This window comes from Chlamydotis macqueenii, chromosome 1 (genome assembly GCF_036417535.1).
Source record: "Chlamydotis macqueenii isolate bChlMac1 chromosome 1, bChlMac1.mat, whole genome shotgun sequence".
Lineage (NCBI taxonomy): Eukaryota > Metazoa > Chordata > Aves > Otidiformes > Otididae > Chlamydotis > Chlamydotis macqueenii.
The window spans coordinates 131,493,403-131,512,683 of record NC_141556.1 but is presented as its reverse complement, the minus strand read 5'-3'; the positions used below and the strand labels follow the sequence as shown (position 1 = coordinate 131,512,683).

Here is a 19,281-nt window from a genome sequence, read left to right as displayed (position 1 = left end):
AGGAGTTGATTTTCTAAAGAAGTATATACATAAATGCAATTTTCTTGTCATGGAATCAATTTCTGAGTATTGTTTTGCTTGGCTCACAGTGTTCAATATTGCAAGTTTTCTTTTTGCTGGTGCTCTACTTTCTGGTGGGACTGGAGGCCTGCATGTTGCCTGTCAGGGTTCCCCCTGTGGTGGGCATGGCACACCAGCACCAGCTGGTACCTAACACCCGCCTTACTAGGCTGATGAGGTTCAGACAAGGTGACAAAACAGGGGATGGAGAAAGAGAGGGAGGTGAAATAATTTGGAGTTGTCGAGGAGGAGCACTGGGATCTGGTCTGGGCCTCAGCATGGTCTCCCTCAGCCATGGGCCCTGCATGCGGCCTGGCTGGGGAGGTGAGCAGATGCTCAGGCCCGGCCGGCTACTTCCCTGCACCCACCCCACCATAGCTGACCTCACGTGGTTTGAAGGTGAGCACGGTATTCAGATAATCGCACTCAGATTCTTAGGAACAGCACCTGGAATTAAGAAGTTCAACAGTCCAGTGTGTCAGGAAGAGGGAAACCCTGTGAGGAGCCCTGTGGCCAGCCTGTGGTTTGTGGTCGTTCCCCCTGTGTTTGGGGGAGGTGAGCGCCATGTTGCGTGGGTATCATGGGGCTCTCTTGTGGTGGGGTTTTTGTTTGGCAGATCTGTAACACATTTTGTGTGACATATCTTTCATCCAAAATATCTTTCATTTGTTTCTTCCCCCATTAATTTTTGCCAAAATGAACTAGATGGTCAAGAAGCAGGATGAAATAAGAACAAACCTGGTATTTTTTTCCAACTTACTTTTTACCCAGTCCTCAGTCTCCATCATGCTCTTTCAGCCACAGCAACCACAGAAAACCATAGCAAAACCAGATTTATTTTTATCTGATGTTTATCTCTTTAATAAGTTATTAGTTATGAGCTGTTTAGCTGCATAATAAAGTATGTTTTACTTTTCCATGCCAATTTATTGTTTTCATCTTGTAATTTTTTATTTATAACCTAACTCTATCTATTGTATAATTGCTATTGAATATTTGCATGGTGGAAAAGTCACTGCCCAAACATGTAATTTGTCTAATTGGGAACAGAATGTGGTGGCGGAGGAGCCTGTGCAAAAACTGTGCAGTTGAGAAACATGCTCGCAAAGCCTTCTTTGCCCAAAATATGGATATTCACAGAAGTTACAGTAGCCATTTTTAAAGCACAACGTTAGTGTGTGGTCACTTCCCCCTTAACTCGCGTCCCAAAGTGCATCCTCTGCTGCGGAAGATGGCTGTCATTATAGCTGCTCCCTCATGAAGTGTGTTTGGTTTACAAGCATGAAGAGGGGCTGGCTGGGAGACAGCAGACAAACTGTGTCCTAAAGTCTCTCCTTTCCATGATGATCTCCCATTTGCTTGGGAGTGGATGTTGTGGAAGGGCTGGAGGCTCACTGAGGCTAGCTTCAGAGTAATCTTCCTGCAGTCCCTGTGTAATTAAAGAGGAGATTAAGTTCATTTAGTAGATGGTTTGGATTAGGAGCATGACAACTGCTGTAAATAATCACACACACCCCCACCCCTTACCTCCCCCCATTTCCTATAGAAAAAAAGACTAAGGTAAATAAGCTTCAGCAGTCTTAAATTAGTATTGGCAAATGTAACCTTTCTCCCATCCCTTCTCCTTGTGGACTGGTTAGCATGGGGACCAGAACAGGGGGTCTGGCAAGAGAGCTGGTGAGGACAGGGGGTGTTGTTAGGAGGTAGATTTTTCTGTGTGCAGCTGAGGGGCTTTCTGCATCCTACTTCATAATTTGTGGTAGGAAATGGTCCACCTTCGATAGTAAGTAACTCTTTCCATCCTCAATTGAACAAATTGTGAGCATCCAATGTTATAACCCTGTGATGTGGTTAAGGCAAGGAGCGCCTTCAGAAATCTCATCTTTCTTTTACGGGAATAATAAGCTCAAGTCTATGTGATTGCTTATTCTTTTACAAAAGCAAAATAAGATCTCTTTAGAAATAACTCTAGTATTCTTTGCATTTGTGAGGAAAGCAAATCCATTATAGAAATAACAAATCACTGATGTTACTATACTATATTGTAAATGAACGTTAAATAAGGGCATTCTCTAGTGCTGTTTCAGAAACATTTGTATATTTGAAGGATTTTCAAGTACTATTTGTTAGTATTTTTGCATAATTATTTCTGTCTGTACTGCACAGTTGAGGAATGTAGCTTAAATTTAAAGAATTGACTCTTAAATAGAAGAGAAGTTTACACCTTGACTTTAAAAGGGCAACATAGACATTGAGCCCAGGAGCCCTGTATTCTCTGGTCTGTGATTCTGGTGGTCCTTTACTGCTAACAAGAATGAAAATAAGGTAATGAATGCCCTTCCTTCACTGAAACCAACAAAATCTATTTTGTGTCACACTGTGTCCATACTGTGTAATTCTACGAGCTGGAAGCCCTCTTGTCTAATGTGATCTTAGGAATCAGTGTGAGTACTGACACAAGGGACTGATCCCTAACTATCAGATGTACTGAGAGAACCGTCTGGTCTACTGGAGTGATTCACTGCTTTGAAAATCAATCTTCCAGACTAGTTTTTTCTTAATTTTGTTTTTCTCAGCGCACTTAAAACCAGCTAAAAGATCACTCACAATTTTGCTCTTCTTTTGTTCTATTTTTATGCACTTGAGAAACAGAACATGCCATACATTTAAAAACTAATGAGTGGGTGTATTTCTACCTTAATTATTAGGAATGGTTAAGTTTTGAAGCCGAAGAGCAGTCTTGTTATTCTCCGTACTTCATGTTCAGCTGAAAAGCTAACTTTCTTTTCTTTGTCTTTTCTTTTCACTGCAGAACTATGGTTTGGAAACAGAAAATCTAAAAACCCTTTCTCACAAACTGAATGCATCTGCCAAAAATCTGCAGAACTTCATCACTGGGAGGAGGAGGAGTGGTCACTATGATGGAAGGACCAGCCGCAAATTACCGAATGATTTTCTGACATCGGTAGTGGATCTGATTGGAGCAGCTAAAAGTCTACTGGCTTGGTTGGACAGGTAAAGTCTCCCAAATGTGTAACAGGTAACCAGATCATGCACACACACAAACCCCAGCTTCTTTGCAAAATGTAATGTAGACATTGAAAGGGAAGCAGAATTCATTTACAAATTCTGAGAGGATGTTTGTAGCAATTTTTTCTTGTTAAGACAGCACACAATTCAGATAGCATTGCAGTACAATACTTCTGAATGCACTGCAATACTACACATATCTGGAAATACAATATAGCAATGAGGTTACATCATTAGGTTATATGTATTTTGTTATTAATATAGAATATATTAATAGAATATATATTCTACCTGCATAACTTATATTCTTTGCTCTGATAGTACAAAATTCACAAAACTGTGATAATATTTTTCATTATATAGATGTCAATATATACTTCCTCTCTATGTGTGTCTAAACATGCATGTTGCATTTTGTTTTTTTTAATGGCAGTGAAATACTTCTGAAACTGTAGATGCAATTAGAACTGTCTGATACTTTTACCTCTATTACCTAGGAAGTATGTGGGACCAAGACTTAAGTGCTCTCCTTTACTGTATCTGTAGTGGCATTTTTCTAATGATAACAAGAGTAATACACAGTATTTCAGATGATCATTGAAACTCATGAAGCGCTTAAAAGTCTATCTATATGTCTTTATAAAATGCATCACACTGCATTTTTATCAGCAAAAATAAAATGCTTATCTTGATTTAAGGGTATATCTTATTTTGTATCCAGCAGCTGAAGTTTTGTTCAGAGTATAATCTTTGCGTAATTCTTAAAATCCAATAGAATTATTTGGACCATGAGTTTAGTTGTGTTTAATTTTCCTGTGGAAAACTGGCTTCTGTCCCATAAATTATTTCAATATGAAAGGTTTAGGTGAGGCACAAATCTTTTCCATTTCTTAAGCTGAACTGCAAACTCTTTCTTCTATTCAATAGACTGCAACCACCACTGCTGCTTCTTTTCTCCTTCCTTTCTAGCTTTTCTCCAAGTTTCAGAACTAGAGTACCTAAAGCTGCACTCCTAAGTTTCTATTTAGATGTTTAACATTAGATGCACAGAGAAGCAATACGATCTCATGGAAAGAGTTTAGTATTGAGACTTGAAAGATTGGAAATATATTTTTAGCTCTGCCTCTAGCCTGTTTTGTTACTTGAAAGACCTGTAGGCTTCACTTTTTCTCCCTGCAAATCACTTTTGGCAGAGAACAGTGTATCATTCCAGGCTTTAAAAAAACAGGAACAGTAGAAAACCATGTTCATTTGCATAGACAGATCAGTGTTTGCCACTTCTTTCTATTGCAAAATAACCTTGATTTTTTTCTCATTGAAATTGTGGCGACTGGATAAAGACCCTTAGTTACAATGTTGAGGGTTTTTTTTTTTTCTTTTTCTTTTTCTTTTTTTTTTTTTTTTTTTTTTTTTTTTCTTCATAAAATAGTCTGGTATTAAAAAGTAAATTTTCACATGTATATACATTTAGCACATTGAAAAACAATGTGGTTTTGGCATCTTGATATGAATTTAGTAGTTGAACTTTAGGAAGAAAGCCCTTGTTGATCCTAGGAAATATCTGCATCTCAGCACTAATGTGTCACTGTAGTACTGTGAACTGTGCCCAAATTGTGCACTTTTAGTATTAAAAGACAAATCCAGTCTGTAAAATTTGTTTGTAGCTCAGAAGTGTGATGATAATTACCTCTTAGTAAAATCATGTTTATAAAGGCAGCTATACTGTATTTGTCAGAGATAATTCTGTTAGCAGGCTTTAGTGTGGTGGGGGAAGATCTCTGAACTGATTTCTAAAAAGCTGCGTATCAATTCTACTCCCAGTAAAATGCAAAATTACTTTTGCATTTATCTGAAATTATAGCTGATCAGACCCAGGAGTTCCAAGAAGTTAAAAACGGGCAGCCATGGTGGTAGCTCGCTTTTAGCAATGCTATCTTTAGTGTCCAAATAAGGCTTCCTAGAAGTTGTATTTTAATTTAATTCAGATTTCTGGAAAAGTCCTTTTGAAGATGTGCATAGCTTAAACACCTGGTTCTAGTAAATGTTTTCTGTAACATTTTAAGACTTGTCTGATTTATGAGCATGTGGGTATTTCGGTTAGATTTGCTCTTCCTTTGTGAAGCCCCCAAATTAGGATGAAGGCAGGCCAATGATTGCATTTTTCTCAGAAAGTGGGAACATCTGGAGATCAATAGGATTCTGCTTATTATATTCCTTCGAAGAAGCTATTGGGTCCACTAGGGGGAGATAGAAAGATTTTTAAAATAAAGTATTTGAAGTCAGGAACATGGATTTCATTTTATTCTGCACAGCTGTTAGTGTTAAATCTGGGCCCTAAATCTTTGTTTTTAGATTGATTTCTAACACCAGTCCCATCTCTGTGGTGCGAGAGAGGGGAGAGCAAACAATTAGGAGGAATAAAGTGACTATTAGGGTTATCTACCCCATTGAAAGATCCATACTAGGCTGTCCCTATGCAGTGTTTTTCAGATCACATCTGGAAAAAGCAACTAGCAGCAGCTCCAACTTGCATGGAAATGCAATGATGCGTTTTTTACGTGTAAGGAATGGTGATGACTCCATACAACTTGTGCTTCACTTGCTCCTCTTGCGAACTCCCTTTTTACGATGTTTCTGTAAGACACTTACAATCTATAAGGACCTTGTTAGTCCAGGCACAATTATCAAATGGAGTGCAAGAGTTGTGGTTTTGCTGCATTATTTTCACTGTGGCTCTTGTAGTGCCCCTGTGTAGGGCCAATCCAGGGATGCTTTGTTCCACGTCTCTGCCTGGAGCAGTCCTACTTCCAGATGTATGTCAGAGACTGAGTTTTAATGAAAATTAGGGTAGCATTTATTGCCAAGCTTTAAGAGTCTTCTGGTTTAGTTTCATTTAAGAACTGGAAAACTTAGTAGAGTATTCTAGCTATTTTCAAAAGACCTTGGCTGTTGATTCTGAGGACCATGAAATAGCTCTTCAATAATGTCCTGTAAATCCTGTCATCACACTAATAGATTGTCCTTAAATTTTTAGACTAATTTTAACTTCCTGTTACTTTCTCAGCCCGCAACATGTATCTTCTCTTCCAGAAGGCTTAAAAAAAAGTTTTTAGAATGTTTTATTTTATACTCTTTCCCTAATCTTCACATTTTCCCAAGCCAATTTGCTGATGAGATTGGCGCTTTCTTGAAAAGCGATGAGTCTTTTGTGAAAGTATGATGCATTTCCATCTGATAATTAACTTGGCTATTAGGCTGACAGAAAACCACACTTTAGGCTATCACAACAAACTACTTATCTGATATCCAAAGCAACTTGGCATCAAAATGTCTCCAGTGATACTTCTGAGGAATTAGAGAATAATATATACAGTCATCCAGGTGTTCTAGACTTCCAGTTAGATCATTAGTGTTATTTTCAGTCTTTATTCCTGTAATTCATGAAAATTGTATCCTTTGGAATAGTAATCTAAGCCATCTTTCTGAATCCTCCTTCTCTGATGTGTCAGGTTCCTGGAAATTCTCCTGCCTTTTACAGGGCTGACACACTCCATCCTGGGGAGGAAACCTTGGTGCCTTTTGCGCAATGTCTCTCCTTTGCTAAGATTATGTGTAACGGTTCTGATAAATGTATTTCTCAATGTTTCTTTTCAGTTACAGTGAAAACACACACAACCTTGCCTTCAAATTTTGGGCAAATCATTTTATGCAAATTTACTGTTTGTTAGCAAAGCAGGAGGGAGATAAAATACTGTTAAGCAGCACTCTGGTCAAGCAAGGAAAACTCTCTGCTTTATACTTCTGACCACAAAGTATGCTACAGTCTGGAAGCCAAGTGGCAAATACAATGAGTACAGATCTCCATCTTTTTTTTTTTTTTTTTTTTATACAGTGTTTGAAAATGTAAAATAGATAGTCAAAGATCTAGGACAACTGAAATGCTGACAATCAAAAAATGTAGTTGAAGATAAACTGAATAGTTAAAGAAAACCGTTAGAGTAAATGATGAAAAAACACAATTGAAAAATGTGTGCAGCTGATCTAAAAATAAAAATTGAGATAAATTTTATGTCCCTCAAGCTAAACATAAGGTATAACAGAGAGAATTTTTTTAAATGTAGGATTACTATTATGAGTTCACAACTGTGGATCTGCAACATGAATGCATTGCAATTTTGAGGCATAAAGCTATCTCTAACCTTATAAAAGTATTTTTTTTTTCTGTACAATAGTATGTCCAGTAGTATCTGCACATTTAATTGAAATTGAAAGTAGACATTTATTTCTGTTAATCCTAGGTAAGATTTTGTTCTTACAGCACGCATTAACAGTCCACCTGTGAACCACTTTGTTAAAAGTATTAATTTGTGTCTGGATATGTTGGTGTTCACTGCCTCTGTGTGATTTCTGAATTAAATACACATCATCCATCCATGGCTTTCTTGCTCTAAAAGCACCTTGAACTCACAGAGGATTTTGAAGATGAAACTACACTTTTCATCCTTAGCAAAATTATGTTAGGATTTTACCATGTTACTTGTGTCTTCAGTGACACCAGTGAACACTTCCCAGTTTTTCTCTAGAGGCAAATATGAACTGAAAAGCAATGATATTATAGGCATCTCAGAAAATTCTTCTGAGCTCCAAGTTTAGAGCATTGAGCAGTACATATCACTTTCTCTTTGGTTAAAACACAGCCAGCTCTTGTACTGTACTCACATCTCATTCCTTTTCTACTAATTTGCTACTACCTTTTGGCTGTACTACTGAAATTGTGATGAGTCCTGAGTGAAGGGTGCTCAGATTCATCCAACACCTTTTCTCCCAGAACTTAGCAAACCATCTGACAGACAGACAGAAGGTTGCATTTTTATCAGAAGCTGGCACAACATTGAGTGTTGAGTTTGTCTCCTGAGGAGTCAGAGGCTGCTGCAAAGTGAAGGCAGCCTTGGGAGCAAAAGCATCTTTTAAGCACACCATTTCCCCCCCTTCAAGTCCCACTGTACATCATACGTTTTTCTTTCATGAGACAGCTATATTTAACCAGTAGAGCTCATTACTATAGTCTTAACTGGAAAGAACTGTAATGTTCTGTGTGGAAGCGGAAGGATCCTGAGGGAACCTGAGCTGGGGTGACATTTACTAAATGCAGCAGGCAGCTGCATGAGTTCTGTCTGTTCCCATCTTGTCTCCTTGCTCTGCCAGCACACAGCTTGTTTGCATCCCTTGCTTCTGTGGTGCCATCTTCCATGTTGGTCTTGGTTTGTTTGATACGTTGTCTTCATTCACCTCCACCATACTTCTATCTTCCTTGCCAACCAAGCAGTCTGGAAATCTGTATTTCCTGCTGACTGCACTAAGCAAGAAAAATTTCTTAGCTATGCTGCTGGGCTTCCTGCTCCTTCCTACTCTATGTAGTGCTTGAGCCACATTATCTGATGTAATGACTTCTCATACCACATAACTTGTGCAGCATCAAGAAGAATGTTTTGGATCTGTATAAAATATAAACGTGGACTTAGAGACTAGTGGTGACAAAGGGATGGTTTTTCTTCGGGCTTTAATTGATTATCCATTAAAGACACAACAAAGATAATGCAGTAGTTTATTTTTCAGTTGAGAATTTAAGAAAATATAATCACTTTCCCATGAGTTAACTACTACAACATTTTGCGTCAGTTGTGTCACAGATTTTAATGGTCCTGAATTCAGATTTGTCAGGGAATGCTGGATTTTTTTAGTGTACTGTTTGACTCATCCATCTGTGTGGGCAGTGATTCAAGATGTCTTTCACAGCAGCTCTCCTGTATCCCTTGTTTTTCACCCTAGCACTATCCCCCTTTTGGAAATAAAAAACTTAAACTACTACTGTAGATTACATTGACGTCTAAGTAGTAGGAACAAAGAGGTCTTGTGGAGATAGATTTTTGTATTCCAGACTTTCAGTCTTGTGCCCAGAGAAAAGGTAGCAGGCTGACAAATGTGCACCAGTCTGACTAATTTACCACTGCTGTCTGGATACATGATACATGAACAAAATGGAACAAGGAGATGAACAAAAAGCCCAACTGTAAATAGAATTTGTTGGTCATATAAAAGATAAGGGTCAAATTGCTGACAATAGTAACAAAATGTGAAATTTCAGAATAAAAGGTCTAGGTCTGCTTTTAGCACCATTCACTCAGTGATGGGGTGTAATCCTTTGACTTCTAATCCCAGGTGGGCAGCTCATTTTGGCATGGGCTTAAATGTGCTAATATTCTGCCATATATATATTTATCTATACACACACACTTACATGTCGTAGTTCAGCCCTGATCGGGACCAGACTACGCAGTCTCTCTCTCACTCCCCCCACCCTCCGAGAGAATATGGGGAGATGATATAAGAAAAACGGCTCGAGGCTTGAGATAAGGACAGGGAGAAATCCTTAAAGTTACCGTTACAGACAAAACAGACTCGACTTGGGGAAAACTATTCATTTATTACTAAAACTAGCAGGATAATGAGACAGAGGATGAGATAACCTTCCCTCACCCCTCCCTCTTCCTGAGCTTAACATTATCTCTACTACCTTCCCCCCCGAGCGGCACAGGGGGGAAGAGGGAATGGGGGTTGCGGTCAGTTCCTCACGCGATGTTTTACGCCGCTGCTTCATCATCAGGAGAAGAACTCCTCACATTCCTCCCCTGCTCCTTTGTGGGGTCCCACCGATATGCCACAGTCCTTCCTGAAACTGCTCCAGCGTGGGTCATCTCTTCCACAGAGTGCAGTCTCTCCAGAATGGCTGTCCCAGCGGGCCCTCCACAGGCCACAGCCTCCTTCAGGCATCCACCTCCCCCGGTGTGGGATCCTTCACAGGCTCCAAGTGGATCTCTGCTCCTCCATGGACCTCCATGGGCTGCAGGGGGACAACCTGCTCCACCATGGTCGTCACCACAGGCTGCAGGGGAATCTTGGCCAGGAGCCGCATTACTCCTCCCCCTCCTTCTGAACTGACCTTGGCGTCTGCAGCCGTTCCTCTCACAAGAAAAGTTCTTCATGACAGGCTGGCAGACGCCTCTCAGAATCTCTTCACATCATCCAGTGCATCTCCTCTCCACTTCTTGCAGCCGTGCCGGGCTGAGTCAGGCCCAGTCGGCAGCCTGGTGAGAGGCCAGAGGGTGAGGCCGGCAAGGCCCATGAGGCCTGCACCTCCCCCTCTGCCCCCACTCAGCTTCTTCACATCTTCTCTTCTCTCTTTTTTTTTTTTTTTTTTTTTCCTGTTTTCCCCTTCTTAAATATGTTATCGCAGAGGCGTTATCACGGGACATTCTGCTACCAATCGGCTCTGCCTTGGCCAGCAGCGGGTCTGCCCTAGGCCCGGCCGAGTCCACTGAACAAAGGGGAGCAACTTCTAGCAGTTTCCTACAGAAGCTGCCACCTTAGGCTCCCCCTCACTAAACAAAACCACAACAATAGATCTTATTAAGTAAGGCTAAAATATGTGCCTACAGTTAAGGACATGGAAGTCTGGACAGCAGAACAGTACCTCCAAGCCTCACTGTGGGCTGTGTAAACTTTTTTGGGTGATTTTCCATTGCCTACAGAGAATTGCAGCCTGCAGTGATGTAAACACTCTTGTTTGTATATGAGCAATTCTAGGTGTTCAGCTTCAGGGCACCCTTTAAGCCTGCTTTGTATGAAAGCACTGTGGTAGCAGAACACATTACCCACTCAAAAATGAATCTCCCTCTTTTCACCATGGTGACATACACAATGCATGCATTTTCTTCCAGTGTAGGTAAAAGGTGTTCAGCTGGATTTCTTTATGTCATTGTTTTCAGTGCATGAGCCTTGGTGATGTTTATGGTGTGACTGTTTTGTAGTTTTAAGTAAAGAGGAGCATTCATTGGGAAAATTATCCTTGAATGTTTGCAAGCCAATAACTTCTTAGTTACAAAAAAAAATGTTACTGGTTTAGCGTCTCCTTTATAAGAGACTTCATACAGTCCTATTAGCTGTGCTTGGTTATTGCTTGTCCTGACAGGGTAGATCTGGTTTGCACACAAGATGGTGGAGGGAAACAAATGAAAACTCAAACAAAAAGAAACTGCGATTCTTTACTCCCCACACAAATAATGCACTTTCTGTTAATTGGCTTTCAGTCTTAAATCTGTGAATCTTATGTTTCCTTTATGCATTTCCCTTTATGCTTGTTTGAATGGTATGCCATACTTGTCAGGAAGTGCTGCCTGAGAATGCCATGGTACTTAACTATATTGTGCTACTGGAACAGCTGTAAATGTTTAACAGAGCACTCATGTAAAAAATTCCTTTATCCCCTGTGAATTTTACTGCATTCCTCCCTGATTCTACATAAAGCAGTTCCATTAGAAATACAAATAAAATGTTTGTTTCATGAAACCCTAGAACTATGAATCTTAGACGGATTTGGCACAAATACATATGCAACAATATTGTACATTCAGATTTTTATTTGAGCTTAATGTGTTACCTTTTAAGACTGAGTTATATTACTGATTTGGTTACCTCTCTCTTTAAAAGATTTTGGACTAGTATGTTAAATCAAACTGCTGAGGATGTTTTCCCTTGTTGGGATGCTAAAATAAGTATCATATTGGTTTTAAACCCCTTACAATGTCTATTGTTATAAAATAGCTCAGTACTATAACTAATGTTGAAACTTTTATTTTGAGGCCATGCTTTTACTAACAACAGTCTGATTTGTCCAAATAGCAACTTTTAAAAGTGAAATAGTTGTTTCTATATATGATTTTCCCCTAACCAAATGTTATATGAAGAAGACAAATGAGGCTAAAGCATCATATAAGGCTGAAAATGTTGATAATGCAGAAATACCAAGTGTATGCATCTCCTTCTCCATATACATTTTTTTTTTTAATTGTTTAGGAAGGATTTTCCTTCATATGCAATCAGTAATTGTTAGTATCAACAGCTGTTGAATCTTATTATTTCTTAATTCTGTGAGGGAATTAGCTGTGCTATATTGATGTAGCTGGCCTTTTACCAGTCCTTCAGGGTGGCTTAATTAATTAGTGGTAGATAATATAATTTTATTTCATTCTGAAAGATGCTGATAGTGCTAAAGATTTTATTTAGGTCTCAGTTTGTGAAAGTATATACATATGTGCATGTGTGTTACAGCCTGCATTCATGTTTCAGAGTTGTTTTATTACTTCTCTCAAGCACTGATTTGAAAATCATTAAAAGAACCAGTAGCTCTGTCATGCCTGGTGTTAGGGGAACTTTATTTCCTATAGATTAGGGTCTTGAAGTTGATTGACTTTAATGTAAAAAAAAAAGTAAGCACCAACTGTAAGTTACCCCCCCCCCCCCCCCCCCCGTAAATGAGGTATTTAGAAGCTCTTCTCTCTGGAATCTATGGTGTCTAATAAGGTGCAGGCTCACAATGTGGGTCTGTACAGTGGAAAAATTAAGAGGCTCCCACTTTTCCAGCTGCATGTATCATCATAAAACATGTATGAACTTAAATTATCCTTGAAACATGTTACCTGAGGAGTCTCAAACCTTTGTGAAAGTGGTTTGAAAATGGCTAATGGCTTCGGATGTTGGAAAGAAGAAGGCGTGAGAAAAGGCAAGAACAGCGACAAAAACACCCTGCACAAAATAGGGTGTGCAGAAGCATTGGTGTGATTGCATAAATGTCCTTTCTTTGAGATATCGAGTGTAGAAGGGGTAGACAAAGAATGGAAAGGAGAAACCAGCAGAGATCTGGAAGTTTAAATTAATGGAAAGGGCATGTAGTCAGGTAGGTGCTCTGTGGAGCTCCAAAGGTGTTTTATGCAGGTGTTGCAAAGGAAGAGAATCACAAAGAGGTTTTGAAGGGAGAACAAATGAATTACAAGAGAAAATGAGTAAAAAAGGTTCCACGAATAAGGGAAAATTTGTGGAAAAAGGTCTTGGAAATTACTGAGAGAGGAGTAAGACAATGGGACATTTTGGTCAGTGTCACAGCAGGGAGTGGGGCAACATAAGGCCCACGTTAGTTGTTTGACGTAAAGAGCACTGAATTCAACAGGACACATGTTGAAAACGACAGTTCTCAGGGATTTTGCTTTACTGGAACCGTAGGAGGTACCCGAGACTTTAAGGTCCAAGGGTCTGTGAAAAATATGACTTTGAAAGAAAAAGTAGAAATTAGAAGTTGATAGAAATGGCTCAGCCAAGCCAAGGAAATAATTTTTATAAAGTAGAAAGAAGTGATCTAATTAAACAAGGAAATCTTTTTACTTGGTGTGTTTCTGATGCCTTGAGAAGGAAAATGTTTTAGCAGCCAGTTGAAAAGTTATAGTCTATGTAGATTTATTTGCATTTATACATATTGTTTCACATGTTGCAAGTCAATACTATTATTCTGCATTAAAATTACAATCAGTGGATATATTATCATGGGAGAGGTATTTTTTTTTTGTCAGATTGGTGTTTCACACTTTGTCTTTTCTGAAATCCAATCAGTGATCCTACAATGAAGTTTCTGTTTATATTTTGATTGAAACTACTGGCATGTTGTTATACTAAGTCTTGCTGAACTTCGACTATTGAAACTGAGGCTTGGGATGTAATACTAAAATACATTTTCTTTGATAGTAAATATTTAAAGAGGCTTTTGTCCTTACCACTTTCCCAGCTGCTTGTACAGTGTAGTTGTGTGTGCAGATTGCCTCCAGGGAAGTGCTCTGAATGGGAGATGGGGGAAACGGAATTTCAATTTTACTGGTCCAATTTGCAGCAGTACTGCAGAGAGGCATTGGCAGAAACTGATTAGAGGGAGTTGGTTTGTAAGCTACAGACAGCTATAGAGGAGGCAGCTTGAGGACCTCTTACATTTTCTGCAAGAGCGAAGTCCATATAACATTGACCTGTCTCCTTATCCTTCCAAGTCATGAAGCACTTTTCAAAACATTACGTATTAGTTACTGATTTTAGCAGTCTTTTCCCTCTTACTGGCACCCTTGCCACTTGCTTCACATGCTGTTTTCCGTAAATCTTCACTGTGTAAACTTTAGTGTAAAAAAAATGAGTAAAGTCTCAGTCTCTTTGCCTGTTCTTTAATGCCAACAAAGTTTATTTGGGGCCTTTCTAACGGTCTTCACTAAGAGCAATGATGGTAAAAATGTCATTATTTTCCTCATCAACCATGAAACCAAACTACATTGTAAAAGTATGAGGGAAGATGATGCAGTATTAGAAGCCAAAGCCTACCATGCAATTTTGTTTAGAGAAATGCTGGAGGCTTTGAAATGTCAAATAGATTACAGTTGTGTAATTTTAGGATCAAATTGTATTAACATCCATACTTAAAGTAAAATAATACCATTTGTTGGCTTGATTCCATTCATCTTAAATAAAAGTGAGTTCATAAATGAACATGAGCTTTTAAAATCAAGGTTTCAGGTAGATTTAAGAACCTCAACAGTTACAGTTTTGAAAGGAAAAATATCAGCGTTTTTGTACATTTTGGCTAATGTACTTTTTAAAACACCATTATTGTGTTCAGTTTCATTTTATCCTTTAATACGCTCACATGTCACCTCAACTTCAGTAAAGATCTGTTTGTGTGTCTGTGGGCAAGCCTGCTGTAATGTGTACCTACTGTACAGCTGCCCTATACTGCATAAAACTTGGACTTTGAGTTGTGATTGTACATCTGTGGCAAATAGCTTTTGTAAGGCACCTTTTGGAACTTAACCACATGCTGTCTACTAAGTCCTCACTCTCTTGTTGCTTTTATGTTTCTTCAACTCTGCCTAGCTTCCAATTTCTGTAATTTTGTTTTAAAAAGAATGTACTGGTTTTCTCCCTAGAAAATACGAGCAGAAAGTATACGTTGCTGTATGATGTATTACATCAAGTTAAAGCTGCTAGAATTGAGTATGCACCTCCAAAGGTCATTCTGTCTTATGAACCATCAGGGCTGGATTGGGAGCCCTGGAAAAGAAAGAGGCCATTAGAAGAAGCAGGCAGAGATAGGGGAGTTCACATGAGTTTATTAGTGGACAGTTCCAAATCTGCCTACACTAGAAGGTCAGTAATTCTGCATATGGAAAAGAAATTCAGACACCTATTAAGAACCAGTGGAACTATGTAGTTATCATCTGGGCATGCTTGTAGTGGAAACTTGACTTAAATGAGGAAGACGTAACATCAGCCAGCTCTGTAAAACTCTTAAAGCTATACAAGGAATATATATGCTCTAAGAAGTGATAAAAGAAGGCAGTTGGGGAAGGGACTACTCACCCAGCTTAATTTAAAGGCAACCACACTTAAAGTATTGTTTGGAGATCTTGGCACATTGCATAATCTATTGTTAATTTATTCAGACATTACAGTCCTTATGGTTCTTTGGCACCTTTTTTTTTGTTTTAAATGTTTGAAGCATTATATTAGGGAGAAATGCCATCTTTAAAATACTAATAATGCTCATGAAAACCATATTTGCAAAACTGATTAAGTCAAAATCTTGAATCCTCTTGGAGAAAAAAAAAAATACTAGTCCTGTCTAGTGTTTGGCTGTTCCTTGAATATAGAAAATAGATCAAGTTGAGTTTATAGTTTAACACAAACTTGTACGGAGATCAGATGACTGCCAGCCTCACTGACGAAATACATTTTAGCAGTGCTGCTAGAAAGCAAGCAGGCTTTTAGGTGGGCAAATATTGTAAACATTCTAACATTAAGTTTTAAAGTATAGGATACATGTAGGTGACATCTCAAAATGCTGGATTACACTTTTCATTTCACTATGCACTTCTGATTGTAGTACAGTGTGGGAGGATGTTAGGTTGTGCCTTGAGTTTAGCCTTTGCAGCTGCTTCTGAGCATTGATGCATGTCTGGCTCTAAATTATATCCTTCCCTTTCGATAAAGATTTTACTTCTTCTGAGTCCCTCCAGTACTTTTACCAGATAGTAGATTGGATCCTAAGTATCCCAGGGAATCAGCCAAATATTTTCTAATCTGATGCACATCTGGACACCATTCATATTACAGGTGGAAGTGATGCCTCAAGTTGTCTTTACGAGAGTGTTCCCAAACAAATACGGAAGGCAAGGTGGGCTTTTTCTAGGGGAGTAAAGGCAGTCCAGAAGTAAACTGGAAGCCTGTAAGAAATAATACTTTTATAAATGGAATTTCTTAAAGAGGAACTTAAAAAATGGAAAACCAAGGAGAGATGAACATTTTCAATGGATAGATATCCTGTATTTTACAGTTTTAGTAGTACATTTTGGGTATTCTGTGTGATTTTAGTATCTGTAGAAACAATGTGTATTAAGCACTTCGTGCACCAGTGAAACAAGTGGATATATGCTAGTGCAATTCAACATTTTTTCTCTTATTTTTTTTTAGATCACCTTTTGCTGCTGTCACAGATTACTCAGTAACAAGAAATAATGTCATACAGCTCTGTCTGGAACTAACAACAATAGTACAACAGGTATGAGACCTTATGCTTAGCAATTTATTTTTTTTCTAAATTGTAAATAGCCATTACCTCCTTCACACAGTTTTGTGTTACTCTGTCTATATCATTGTCTAACAAAAATAATGGAATACTAGTACTTAGTAAATACTTTATAAAAATTCTTGTTTTATAGTACTAGTTTGGGTTGTCCTGTGTATTTGCCTCTGCATATCTCGGTAGCAAGATACATCTTGGGTTCTCTAGTCTAATATCATCACTATAGATTTACAAAATCTACTTGATAATTTGCATATTTATTTTCTTCTATTTTGTCTTTAATTTTTAATTAACTATCTGGTTCAAAAGATCTTTTTGTATTGGACTTTAGTCATCTACTCTTTCGTACAATTTATATCATCTAGATACCTGTTAAAATGACACATGTCCCCATGAGGCTAGAATATTTTGAATACATTTTTGTACATCCTGCCTTCAGGAAATCCAGAAGTAGGTACTGAGAAGCACTTGCTTAACGGGCTTCATTTGGGAGTGCAATCTAGACAACCTTCCCCACCCTTCTGTGGTTTTTCTGTGTGTGGTTTAGGTCTTTCCCTATCTTTGCCTGTTGTTTTGCTGAAACCGAGAAGTCTCTTTTGCTGCGAGTTCAAATTAATTTTGATACTAAATTATTTTAAAATAGCCTAGGAAGTTAAAGTAGTTCTACTCACCTGAGCATCATTTACCCTGATGCATGAATTTCTGAAACCAGTCTGCTGCTGCTGACTGTGAAGGGCCTGGTACCATCTTATACCATCAGTTGACCGTGCAGTGTGGCAGTGCCCGTCATGCACAGGGAAAAGGGTCCAGTTCAGCAACAGCAGAAAGAAGGGACTACTGCTGCCAAGCAGAAGTTCAAGGGAGTTTTTGCACTAGAGAAGGTGAAGTGGAGAAACGGGGAGAGAGTGGGCTAGGTAGGAGCACTGAGGAGACTTCTTCTGGTTTTCAGAAGCATCACTCCAGACTGAGCAAAGCTAAACTTCTCCTATGGCCTTTTGGCCTGACTTTATATGATAATATTCTCCCTTTTATCAAAGAAATGTGTTTTTCTCTGACACTTTCATAAATGTGTGCAACACTGGTGATTAGTTGAGTTTCCCTTGACCTGAGTTGGAGAAGAGTGGTATTGTTAGTCTCGTGTGCTGTAGCTTGGGAAATGAATTTCTCACTGTTCTATGTTATTATTTTTATAATATAATAATAGTTTTCCCTCAATTATGTGTGGCGTTTTTGATCTGGAAATGGAGCATGGGCTGCTTGCCCCCCACAAGGGCCCCCCCCCTTGGAGGGCCAAGGGATGCCCTGCCAATCCCATCCTTCAGCCACCCCATGCTCCCCACCAGGCTTCCCAATGTCACCCTGCCGCAAACTGGGACAGGGATGCCAGTGATGGTGGCTGTGGAAGAAAAGTCCAGGCCTTTGTTTTCTCGGCTGCCTTTGGCATTACAAGTGTGTTTTATCTGTTGTCTTGTGGCTTGTTGTGCCCTTATTGAGTTGTGAGAGGAGGCCAGTATTCTGAGAAAAGGAGGCACAGAGGAAATACCTTCCCCTTGGCTAAACTGCTCGTTTTCCACAGAAGTAGCTGTGCATCACTGTCTAGTTTTTTAATTGAGGGGAAGAGCCACCTGGTCCGTTTTCATGTGTCCCCTGTTAGTGAGAAAGTGGGTAGAATATAAACCACTGCAGTATTTCCCAGGAATTAGCTCAGTGTCAGTTAATTTTCTTATAAATTCATCCCTATCCGTGATACTGCTGATTCACTATGGTGTAGGTAAATATTTCCCTATGTAAATTTTTCAGTGGGAATGAAAGCAAATGTTACTATTTAATACCTTTGAAGAGCAGTGATTTTTATCTTCTCCAAAACTGACATGATCCCCTAATCAGGAAGCAGTTCAATACATGAATCCATACTTTGAAGTCAAAAGGAGCATTTGTGTGCCTAAATTTAAGCATGCTCTGAAATGGAATTGGAGTGTAGTCAGAAGAATGATAATGAAAAATTCCATTACTAGTCCCAAACACATGTGGTTTGATCTCTACTTAAAACAAATGCATTCCAACCTAGCATTTTGAAATGTCTTCGCTGAGCTTTTCATTTATATGATCACTGAACACATGGAGAATCCTCATTGTGCTTTCTTAAGGCTGTAAATTTAATGTTTCAATATCACCTTATCAGATGTTTTTTCTGTCTCAGAATCCATTTTCTTTTGTATGCGAAGTACTTTACAGTACTTCACTAACTTGCAATAATTAATAATTTAATTAAAAATATTTTTTTTTGTTTGTGAAAAACCTACAGAAGGCAATGTTAGCGTTGTTCTTGTAACAGTAGCTAACAACAGATTTTTATAAAGCTTAATTGTTTATTAAAAAATGCAGTCTGTATATTTTCTTTACACCTTTGATTTTTTTTAAGACATTCATACAATTTAAAATTAGAACTCCAGTATTCACCTCACTAACTAAGTGCCAGCAGAACTGAAAACTGTATTTTTGTTGTTGTTTAAGGTACAGCCAGCATTCAGATTAATTAACCAAAAATTATTCTTTTGTCAAGGTGGAGGAAAAAAGCTAAAATTAAGCTGGCTTGCCTGAATTATTTTGCACTTTTTGAGGCTAATTGTTATATCTATGTTTCTTCATAGAGCTAAGTGTTGTTGGGTTTCCCCACACTCCTCTTA

The 19,281-nt window shown here is 38.6% G+C and overlaps 1 protein-coding gene across 7 annotated transcripts in view; it reads left to right on the top strand.

The window, feature by feature from the left end:
• The window catches only part of CNKSR2 (connector enhancer of kinase suppressor of Ras 2), a 213,191-nt gene that overhangs the window by 45,909 nt on the left and 148,001 nt on the right, over nucleotides 1-19,281 (top strand). For all 7 annotated transcript variants that reach the window (XM_086767283.1, XM_086767251.1, XM_086767275.1 and 4 more), the window contains exons 3-4: nucleotides 2,873-3,075; nucleotides 16,483-16,570. In XM_086767283.1, coding sequence (XP_086623409.1) covers nucleotides 2,873-3,075; nucleotides 16,483-16,570 — 291 coding nt within the window. The remainder of the gene's footprint in view (nucleotides 1-2,872; nucleotides 3,076-16,482; nucleotides 16,571-19,281) is intronic.